Source organism: Plutella xylostella, chromosome Z (assembly GCF_932276165.1).
Source record: "Plutella xylostella chromosome Z, ilPluXylo3.1, whole genome shotgun sequence".
NCBI lineage: Eukaryota > Metazoa > Arthropoda > Insecta > Lepidoptera > Plutellidae > Plutella > Plutella xylostella.
In genome coordinates, this window is record NC_064012.1 from 9,942,922 (window position 1) to 9,955,094 (window position 12,173).

At 37.1% G+C, this 12,173-nt stretch overlaps 1 protein-coding gene across 11 annotated transcripts in view; it reads right to left on the reverse strand.

The window, feature by feature from the left end:
- Positions 1–12,173, reverse strand: part of LOC105384133 (basement membrane-specific heparan sulfate proteoglycan core protein) — a 150,459-nt gene that overhangs the window by 42,533 nt on the left and 95,753 nt on the right. For 6 of the 11 annotated variants that reach the window (XM_048632626.1, XM_048632628.1, XM_048632631.1 and 3 more), the window contains 9 exons: positions 11,374–11,601; positions 9,516–9,632; positions 8,809–8,932; positions 8,464–8,573; positions 6,453–6,563; positions 3,609–4,067; positions 3,098–3,220; positions 1,104–1,157; positions 519–527 (listed from right to left, as the gene is read on the reverse strand). In XM_048632626.1, coding sequence (XP_048488583.1) covers positions 519–527; positions 1,104–1,157; positions 3,098–3,220; positions 3,609–4,067; positions 6,453–6,563; positions 8,464–8,573; positions 8,809–8,932; positions 9,516–9,632; positions 11,374–11,601 — 1,335 coding nt within the window. The remainder of the gene's footprint in view (positions 1–518; positions 528–1,103; positions 1,158–3,097; positions 3,221–3,608; positions 4,068–6,452; positions 6,564–8,463; positions 8,574–8,808; positions 8,933–9,515; positions 9,633–11,373; positions 11,602–12,173) is intronic. The other 5 variants (XM_048632634.1, XM_048632636.1, XM_048632627.1 and 2 more) reach the window with 4 other exon arrangements.

Consider the following 12,173-nt stretch of genomic DNA (forward strand, 5'->3'; position numbering starts at 1 on the left):
GTAAATGGTGAAACAATGTGTGGCAGGCGGGCAGGTGGCTGATCTCATTGAGTTTAGCCATCGTGCTGGAAATCCGTCCAGGACAAAATTAATATTAATCTATAGGTAATATCGGTTTAATTCGTTAGATACTAATTAGTATAATTCCTCATTAAATAAGTGCTATTAATCCCGAAAATGAATATGAATAATGAAAATTTAAACTGAAATGGAAATGTTAAATCAATCAAAGTATTTGCATAATTTGCACCCAGTTATATGTATACGTATGTATTATTTTATCATTATGAGCCATTTTATTTATCAGTAGTATAAAAACCAAAATCACATGCGATGCCAGTGATGGGATTATAAAATAATCGTAACATAATTGATACGTACATATGATCCTACAGGATTAAATGGTGTTATATTCAATTTAACAATAAAATGATAGTAAAAAGGTGATGCTATTGAAACTTTCAAACAATAAAAAACCCACAGTCTTAGTACCCAGTAATGAAGGCACACAGACTTACCTACGCCGACTGATCGCACCACCATGGAAAAAAATGTTAAGACATTATTATAAAGATTTTCCACACCGAATAAAAAAGCAGTCTTTAGATAGAGGTTGGTAATGAGACCTTTTCTTCCTGATAGCTAGAATATCCTCCACCAGTGAGAAACATATATAAAGTATTTTAATAAGTTAATATGTATAAAAAATAGGTATATATTTATATAATTCAACCTGCTGAAATTTAAAAGTTAACTTGCGACCTTCCGACTGGAAGTCTATCGATACAATTCTACCATAAAGGTAGTTTACATATTCATTATTATTATCTAAAATCACACATACACATTTCATTCCCCTAGCCTACTTTAATTGATGTGTTTCTATAACACATCAAATCCAAAAATCAGTGAGTAGTTTTTCTTCAGTATTAAATTTTCTAATCATAGGTACTTACATACCTGGATACAACCTGGATATCTAATAAAAACTACCACGATGTAATTTTTAGAGACCCTTAGGGACAACATAACCTTATGTATTGATTTACCAGCAGCAATAGGTATATTTTGTACTTAATGCCTATGAAATAAAATCAACGTACCGTATCGCACTGTTTGTTCCTTAGGATAAGTCTTCAGATTTAAAGCCACGGGACCTACAAAACAAAACAAAAAATAAGAAATATGCGATTTCACGGATTGCTTTAGTTAGTATTAAAAGGATATGCATTTAGAAATAGTTATATTAGAGGTAAGTATGCAGGTTATCATCATATTAAACCAGCACCGGTTTAGATCTACCCGGGCGAGTCAACTTATCCTGGCCGATAGAAACCAGATGTCTTGTTAACTTGCTTCGCAGTACCTAGCTTGATCCCTGGTTATGGTCGGCCAGGTGCCAAGTTAACTTGCACGGGTAGTAGATGTACAGTCTGGTGATGCACTGTAAGTTCAGCCCTAGGAAAAAGTGAAATTAAATTCGTCGTTATGTACAGCGATTGCGTAAAAACGCGTTATAGTCGGTCCAAGATTCGATTCGCTACAAAATTCGTTCGATCGATGAAGTTATCTTCTTTTATCGATTTATGAACTCAGAATGGCAATACTGTATAGGGAGTCAGTTTTTTCCCCATATTTCATTGTACTACAATTTCAAATAAATTCTTTTTATTATTATTTTGTTAGACACTGGTTTAGATCTTTAAAAAAATTACAGTTTTTATTTACACAACCTGACATTTCCCTGACACAAATTAATCATCATCAGATATCAGACACACAAATTGCAAACTTGAGATCGATAATGCATACAGCCTGAAGAGCCACAGGCTGCGCAGTTCAAATTAGAATACCCTCAGACCCGTTCAGAGTGCTATAGGCTTATCACGTGAAAGGTTTTCAATCACGAAATGCTTCTACATTCAGGCAGTCTTTACACCCAACAATTTCAGTCCTAGATGCCGCAAAACGACTAATGGATCCTAAGCTAAGTCGTTGCAACATACAATGTGCAGGCCTACACCTACACAGGCAGACAGTTTGCATTAGACCAGAGATACCCAAAGTGATTGATTTGATTTGATGGGGTCCTTCATTAATGGCTGTCCCCTTCAAATCCCCGTGGTCAAAATTCGTTGAGCCTCAAATCTGGGCCTGAATTTTATTATTATTGTGGGTTTATATTATTGTAATGCTAAGATACTTAGATACTGTCAAATATTTGCATAAAGAAAGGATTCGGTTATGGAACCTGTTTCTGTTGCAATGTTAGCTTTGCCAAAATACCGATAAGTTCATTATCATTCCGTTGGCCATAATAGTTTGGGAATCCGTGCATTAGAGGCAGTGATGGCATCGCAGCAGCCCCGCGCTCCAATCCAATCAATATACCTGGGTAAGTATGTTTGTAGGCAAATTCAGAACGACATCGACGGCTTTTCAGCTCGGTTCAGTTCAAATGTAATTATTTATTACCTATTTAGAAATTACTAATCATAAGAAAATACGTTTGTCTGTGCTTTTTTGTCTTTTCGCTTCGCTTTTCTGTCCAATCGCTAGATGAGTTAAATGTTTTATGTACATACTGTTAGGGATTATAAATATGAAAATTTCAAGTTAGTTAATTTAACTTTAAGGCTCTAGTTTCCATTAGTCCGTTAGGGTTATTTGAAAATTATTTATTAATTATAGCAGAGTGAGAGTGGAATAGGTTATTTCATTAAGTATTTTTAATACGAGTCTTTTAATGTTTTTATTTATATTTTGTTTACTTTAAAGAGAGTAAAACTCATGTGATAACCATGAGACATTATAAAATATCGGAATGACTCGTAAATTCAAGACATATACGTTTTGAAACCAATTTTGAATATGCTATATTACTTGTAATTATACGTAAAAAAACGAAAATCGTAAATAATAAAAACGTACTTAATAGCCTTAATTTCATACGAGTACAAGACAGTAAATTTTAGGCTTTAGTAAAGCACAGTTGGTTATAAACTAAAAAAATAGTTGAGTGTTGAGTAAGAAGGTGAGAATTTTAGTTGTATTTAGTTCAAATTTACAGTTCGGTTATTTCATTCTTTTTCCTTACTATCTGGAGGACAGTCGAGTTCATCGCTATCGTCGTACGGACAGTCGACGTGACCGTCGCATCTCCTTGCCGAGCTTATGCAGGGACCGTTCTCGCAACGCCACTCGTTCCTGTTGCATCCATCTAGTCCGCAAAATAAACCTCGTCACTACATATTGTTCTTCTTTTTATAGCTAGCCATGTGCGTATGCACGGATCTGGCCGACAGATCTGCCTGACAGATTTACCTGTCATTTGTTTTACTGCCAGGTAAATTTTGTCAGTCAGATCTGTCGGGCAGATCCATGTGTATATGGCTAGAGCTATTGTTAGAAATATTTTATTGGTTTATAGAGGTGTTGTCGTGGTTCTTTATTCACCATTCTCGATATCCTATGACACCCCATTGGGTCAGATGACAGACACAGTTCAGCAGTTTTCCATCCATGTCCGTCGACAGCAGCCAGCTTTAACATTTTTTTATCAACAAAATTTAAATTATAATAAATACTTGTAAATAACATTGATTTACCTCCTGCTCCAGCTCCACCAGCACCCGGGTAAGAACTTGAACCTGAGCCCGGATTTGACCCGGATCCCGGATAAAAGCCAGAGTCGGGATAGCCAGATCCACCTTGTCCAGGCCTTGATCCAGAGCCTGGTCGTGATCCCTCTCCAGGTCGACTTCCCGGATACCCAGCACCGGGATAACCAGCACCAGGATACCCAGATTCCGGGTACCCAGGTCTATTATACCCAGAGTCGGGGTACGCTCCGGGGTAAGGCGCTGGGGGTCGGATTGGGAAGCCGGTGGTGGTGTAGACGGGTGAAGGGGTGGTCGAGGTGGGGTATTGCGGGTATCCAAAGTCCGGGGCGGGAGTCGCGCACGCGCTTTCGTCTGATTGGTCCGGGCAGTCCGGGATCCCGTCGCAGACCGAGTACCGAGGAATGCACTGGCCTGATCTGCACGCCCAGTTGTCTTCGCTGCATGCTATAATGATAAGGGATTTTAGGACAGAGCACACAGTTTAACACAATTTACTTAAAATTTCATTTCATTTTGCGAGAGATATAAGACGATATTACGTGTATACTGTACACCTAGTCAGATATTTTGTATCAGTTCACTGAAAATAATGATGAAATTATTGAATGTAATGGACTAGGTTGGTAATCCAACATACCTACATTACCTACAGAGAATGGGGTGGTTTATGTACCTATTAAGTATGTTATTGTTTGATTAACTAAGTATCAAGTCAAATATAAAATAGTCACTATAAAAAACATTAAGTACAATCTACCTACTCTATTCACAGCAGAAAATTTCGTTCGTTTCGGTATCGATCGATACGATCTTATTACATATTAGGATATTGCAATAGTCTAGTTTTATTAATTGTTGTGATACCTACATCAAATTGATAACGTTAACTGTTTCGTTAATTCTATATCCCAAACGACTCAGACTCGAGTGTAGAGTAAAATTATAATTTTCCCTTGTTTCCTGCCATTTTGAAATCGCGACGAAAATATGTACGTAACTTTACTGAAACGTTCCAACTTTCACGCTGTGAATAAGTACTACAAAAGAGGCTCTAACTACTATCTAGTGAGGTGTTCTGTGCTGAGAAGAAACTACAGAATTATCAAGTCTACTGAACTACTGAACGATAAATATGGCTATAAAATATATATGTATAATTAATATAGGATGCATTTCGTAACGTAGTACTATAACTAAGTAAGTACCTATGTACAACAAAATTTACATAAAACTAGGTAACAAACAACAAAACAATAGAAAAAATAATATATTATATTATGGAATTCTAGGCAACCAACCGAGTGAAATTACATGAAATAACATAAACTATTGTTTTAAAAATATAATATTAAACGCTATAAAACTAAAATGACAAAATATATTATATACTAACTGCTGCCGTAACTCGTTATTTTACATGCTTACAAAAAAAAGATTTTCTGTCAATTTTCAATAATCATCTGTAGGGTAAAATGAAAACCCAATCCACTAAAATATTAGCATGCAAATAAAGGAAATTCGAACCACTACAGGATTTATTTATTATATATGGTATATGCCAATATGAAGGGTTAAATTTTATCAGTGAAGGAGCCGAAGGCAGATTAATACCAGACATACGTTCCTAAAGTACTAAAAGTGTACATAATTATAGACTTCAGTATCTACTATCGATAAATGTCTTTACAGAACTCGTCAATCTGAACAACTTCGTTTAAAAACCGATAAAAAACAACAGAGAATTAAACAAAGCGTTAGAAAGAGAATGCTGTAAAACTTAAAATATAATACTTATCAGAGCAATGCAATGTATAATTATTTTTCCGTCATGTAAAGGTGAGCTTTGTTAATTGGAATTCAAAGTCAATGGTTGTATCTGGCATTGCTAATGGTTGTGCTTTATTTAATCTATTAGACTTTGTTAACTCGCAGTCGACTGCATTCTTTTAAACTATCGCTTTTAATTAAATATCACTATACAAGCTTATCGGCTTTCTCCTCCCTTTGGCTCGATCAAGGATACAATCCAACCTTCAAACGAACAAACTACTTCATTTCGAATTCCGAACTCGCGGGGTCAAATAAAAATCAAGCGACCAAAGGATGACCAGCCAGCATTCGGGTTGAAAGTTTGACAGTCAATACCGGAGTTGTGACAGTTCTGCTCATCAGAGAAGTCGAGGCAGTCGTAGATATTGTCACAGCGTCTGAGGTGTGGGATGCAAGCTCCGTCGTAGCACGTGAACTGAGACTCATGGCACTCGGCCCCCGCCGCCGCCGCCTGCGGGGCTCTCAGGGCTGACCCGTAAGGCCGATTCGGATACCACTCTGGGTGTACACATAACACTTACAGACTGGTTGTCGCTACTTATTATGGACACAAAGGCATAATAATATATTTTATGTGTGTAACTAAACTAACAGTTTCCAATGTAATTGCATATTTTGTAAAATTTATTTTAATCACCATCATTATAATATAGTTCTGGCCAAACTCCTTGCTGGTCTAGGCACTTGATCTGCACATTAAGTTATTCAGTCATTTAGTTTTTTACCTATAGAATATTCCCTACCATCTACGTACCTAGTAGACAATACAGAGATAGAAGTGAATATTGTGCTTGTACTATAATATATCTGTGCAGTGCTATAGTGAATTGCTACAAGAGTGGCCATTCTGCAGATTCGTGATATCGAAGAAAAGATTCGGTGCATTGGTGTTTTTAAGCTTGCTTTTACCACCACGGTATTGTGACATACATATACAGAGCTTTTTTTTAAAATTCACAATAGAATTAACGATACAATCAAGGTGAAATCAATACTTACGGCAAGATAGTTCATCGGAGTTGTCAGTGCAGTCTAGCTGGCCGTCGCATACAAATTGCTTGTCGATACACAAGCCATTGCGACATTGGTATTGGTTCGCATTGCAACCCTCTGTGAACGAAATTACAAAAAAGAAAAATTTTAGCAATTTTTGGATACGATTTTTTTCCCTTTTCACGTAAAATGAGAATATTTGAACATAAATTTTACTTAGAATCTTCGAAACTTTATTGTTGTATTTTTGGTCTTATTTCTAATTTATCGCTTTGTGAGTTTCCGCACTATCGTTTATTATATATTGATAATGTTTTTCATACAGGGGCAATATTATGCACATTGTACATACTACATAACAAAATCTAGAAAAACCTATTGTGTTCCTGTAATGCTTGAACGTATAACATTATTTCCTACAACATTATAAAAAGTCTAGCACAAAAACCAATTAGAATGTCTAAAGCCAGAGAATCAGAACAGCTTTTTCATATCCGCAGTTGTGGAAAACACAACAAACCGTCATTTTCAGAGAATGCCGAAGAATGAAATGTAATGATGCTGGAATAAACGAAGTTAGCCGCGCGGCCGCGGGCGACGCGTGGCAAATAGGTATTGCGATGCACGTAAACCTTTGTTACGCCTGTTTGTTTCATATTCGCATGTTGATTAATGCAGACAAAGTTTAAAATACAATAGAGTGTAAATACGCCACGGTACGTGTTGTTTCCACTCGGCCGCACTGTTAATTGGGGCTAAATTCATCCCTATTGTGCTCGGCTGGACATGGACATGGCCGTGGTATCTGTAAGGGATGTAAAATGCAACGCAAATACGCATGTACCACGCAAAGCTCGCTGATACCCACTAATTAGCAACCTATTGTGTGTTATTGAGTAGGCAGGCCACGTATTGCGGTGGTATGGTTGGTACCGCAAATATTTCGATGAGTATTAAATTTTGAGCCTTTTGATTATTTTCTGTACGCTTACATATTGACACGCTAAAGGGTGGAGGAGAATAGATAGCTCTACGTATCCGTATACGTCCGGCGCACCCTCCCCCTATCGCGAACTTGTTTTGACAACGATTTTCGGTTTGAAAATTAATTGAATTTGACACAAATTACTTGGTAAGTGTTACTTTGTTTTGACTTTGCGATAGGGCCTTGGTTAGTCATCTACAGATAATATTGGTCTCAGTGACAAACTCTAGTCTAGATTCCGTATTCCGGCTAAAAGCTGCTAACACATTATTTCATGTGATCATCATTAAGTCCTCTAACTCCACGAGGAGCATAGGGCCTCCACAGTTCTTCTCCAGACGTTCCTGTCCTGGGCTCTTTCTTTGGCTTCGTCCCAGGAGATTCCGACGGCATTGAGGTCGCTGAGAATGGATCGCCTCCAAGTTATTGCAGGTCGCCCTTTGCGCCGTCTGCCCTGCGGCGGATTCCAATCTAACGCCATTTTGGCGATATTCCCCTCTGGTCTTCTGAGGCAGTGTCCAATCCAACTCCACTTTCTTCTGAGGATCTCTTTATTTATGGGTTCCTGTCGCGTTTCCTTCCAGAGGTCTTCATTGGATATTGTGTCAGGCCAGAACACTCGCAGAATTTGCCGCAGATGTTTATTGACGCAAACTTGTAACTTAGTGGAGATTTCATGTGATATTCACATGATATTCCAATATGACAGAACTACTCACGGGCGATGAAAAAGTTCCACTCACAACATACCGACAACAAATAACCAATTTTTTTAAAGATTAAATTTACATTTTAAATAAAATATCACCGTTATTAGTTGGTAATATACTGATGCTCTCTTCAATGTTGAGAAGGCGTTATTAAGCTAGCCTTTTCCGTTTAGTAGTAGCTAATTTGGTGCTTTTTCAGTGGAACCTTTTCATTGCCCGTGAGTGTAGATTCACTTTTGGCAGCTAGATTACGGCGCTTGTAGTGTTTGTCACAGACGCGTTAAGAAGCTGATAACCGATATTAAACAAAATAATATCCCACCTGGCACAGGTATGATGGTATTAGCGCAGTTCTCTTCATCCGATCCATCAGAGCACTCCGGGATGCTGTTGCAACGCAGCGAGTCCTTGATGCACTCACCATTGTGACATCTTTGGACAATACAGAAAACAATTGTATTTTTGTACCAAACCATACTAGCAATCAACATTCGCTGAAACCTTCGCTTGAAATAAGCTTGATTAATTCATAAAAATCGCTTTGCTCGCATCGGTAAATAGATTCTAAAAGTTTACAATCGCATGGTAAGTAATGTACAGATGGGTGCAGATAAACCTGACCCTGAAGTTAGTGTATATTAAAAATAAAAATGTATAGAAATAGTACCTAAAGTCAGTGGGGCCGTCACAGTTATCGCACTCGGCTTCGTCGGAGCCATCGCGGCAGTCGGGGTTCCCGTTACAGATGAGGCTATCATCCAGACAATGATCGTCACAATAATGGTTGCAACCTTGAACAAAACATACGACCCTTGTTAAACACTCAGACACAATTTGCAAATAAAATTCATCAAACAAAGTTTACAGGTAGTTTAATGGTAGTCTTCAGCGTGATAAAGGGACTTCAAGAAATAAAGACAGAGTATCAAAATACGATGCATAAATAACGCAAGCAACGCACAGCATAATACATCCAAATGTTATGGTAGCAGTTTATTTCGCAATTAACGTTACATCTAGTTAAAATGAGCACCTACTTGAAAATTCATATCAAGCTTTGGATCAGTGCGTCGATTCCAGTATCCACAAACGAATCACGTTGATTTTATTAAAATAAAAAGCAGAAGCATACAACTTTCGAAACTCACTCTAAATATATATGTTTCACACATATTTTTTAAATACAACACACCCAAATAATTATGTATATTATACATATTGCCTCACATGAAATACATAAACTTACTTAAAAACTTATTATTTACAGTCATAATAATCCACTCACGAGCATTGAAAAACTCCCACTGCCACATCGAACGACAACGGTAGGCGGTCCGTTTTCGTTGCCCCTGAATATACTTATACAATACATACCTTCGTCAGTGCAGAGTTCCTCGTCCTCCCCGCCATCGCAGTCTCGAATACCGTCGCAGCGGACGCCGCAGCCCCCGGTGTCACAGCTCACGCTGTTGTCGGGGCACGCTTGAGGGCCTGTAATTATAGCTGAGTGAGATAGAGCTTCTAGATGATTTCCCGATCAAAAAGCTGGCAGCTGGCCCCATTGAAACTGCCAGTTGGTTAAAAGGCAGCGTGAGGAACTGCAAGTATACTATGTCATGTAAAATTGTTGGATATTTATTGGTGTAAGAATATAAAGAGTACTCTATCTATCTATGAATCTATCTATCTATACCCGAAATACAGCTTCTAGAGATTTTCCCGATTAAAAAGCTTTATCTAAAGTACCTAATACACTCACGAGTAATATAAAAGTTCCAATGACAAAATATGAAATGGTAATTGGCTTGGAACGTTTTCATTGCTCGTGAGTATATTAATAAATTATAGATTTAATCATTAAATTTTACATGTACACAGGTAGGTATAAATAAATCCTGTACTTAATTGTGTGTATATAAGTTAATGTACATTATATAATTCCAGTAAGTATATACATATGTGTGTGAATAAATAAATAAATTTCCAAAGGTTCTGTAAAGGGCTATCTAACCTTAAATTCATAAAATACCTCACATATGAATTTCCAAAGAATGGCGACAAACAAACACGAAAGAATGTCAATTAAAAAGCAGAATGATAATAAAATATTATGATGTTCGATGAGTTTTCAACAAAAGCTTATTAATTATCGGGTAGGTATTTTCATAATTAATTCAGTCGAGTTATAAACAGAAATCAATTTTAAGCTGTGTAGGTAAGTAAGTACTTGAAAGGAAAAATATTTTAAAGTGAAGTGGGTAAAATTCATACGTCCATAATTTTATTATCAAGTTAAATTTGGTCAGGGGAGGTTATTGCTGATTTACATTAATTATGGTAATTAAAACTAGTTCATATTGGGATCGAAAAATGTGTCTGTTTTAATTTTCAGTCCTGCTCAACTATAATAATCAGCATAGGAAATTCACTGAGTATATAAGTAGGTACTTAATTCATTGCAAGGGCATATTAAGTCTAAACAACATCCACTGACGAACAATGAAAAAGTTCCAATCCCAAAATTCCAAAAATTAATGGCATTACATTGGAACATATTATTTTATAGTTAGTAGTATTTTGATGCGCTGTGAAATCAACTTCAATATTGCAGACAGCGTCATTAACATAGTTTTTTTTTTCGTTTAAGAGTAATTCGCTATGTTACTGGAACCTTTTCAGTGCTCAATGCGAGTGTATTATTATACATACATAAATAAAAAAAAACATAAAATTACAAATCTGTACTTAACAATAATTTATACTAACATAACAACTATTTCCGTTTTATATTTACAGATGAAAAGACCCATTTAAAGTAAAAGGTTAGTTAGTTGGCTTTACCGGTTTAGCTAAGTACTTACAATACATGCAGCATGCAGAAGCGCAATTTTCCTACTACAAAGAGTACAAAGCCTTTTCAACTTGTACCTACTTATGAAATCCATTGTAAAAGATAAGTGGGTTTATAGTCTATTAAAATATTACTCGTTATTCTACAAACCTTGCTAAGGACTTGTTTACTGAAAAAGGGTTCAGAAAACATTCTTGAAATTAATTTTTCTCGGACCTAATGTTTATTATAAACGTAAATATCTACGCCCTTTGCAACGGACAGAGACGGGCACTTCCCAGTTAGCTACAACTTGTAAAGAAAACAAAACGGCTAAACGAAAATCCAATTTGTTATACACACAGAAGCTGTATAGTTGTTCCCGATTTTCAATGAACTCACCACAGTTAATCTCGTCCTCACCAAGTGGGCGGCAGTGTTTGTTCCCGTCGCACCTGAGTGCTATGTTTATACATGACCCGTCGGTACAGCGGAACTCGTCCCTTTTACAGGGACAGTGTGACTCGTCCGACCCGTCTAGACATTCGGTGGTGCCATTGCATCTTGCGTCTGGTTGCACACATTCTCCACTCGAGCATTCATACTCAGAAGCCATGCAAGTCTTGTCAGCTATAATACAATTTACAAGTGACCATAACCATTAATAATTACATCAACAGACGCTGGTTTTTGAGCAACCATGCGCAAGCAATTAAAATAACCAGCTTGTACCTCGTTTCAGCTAGGATGGTTCCTGTGACAGGTCACAATAATTTCCGAATTACGAACTAATACATTTAAAAGTCTCTCTAAAAGCCATAGGAATCATCTTACGAAACGAGGTATGGTGTTTGTTCATATTGAAATCACAAGGGCGTCACCTAGATAACGCTCAGTGCGTTTTTAATTGTGAACACATCTATAGGATGTTTCTGACCGCTCCCACTACGGCTCTAGGAGGGTTATTCGATATTGTAGAAAAACTAGCAAACGAGAGCTGTCGTGCAATCGGCAAGTTAAATACAACGAGACAGAGTCGTGGCTCGCGTAAACTTAGTTTTCCGTCATATAGAGTGACCCCCAGCTACCGCGCCAGCGAGTTCAATATGGACAAGCATTTGTAGTAGATGTTTTGGTAGTAGAATTATCGTTTCGGTAACAACATCAACTGATAATCAATATTCCTCGAGCTAAGATATTTT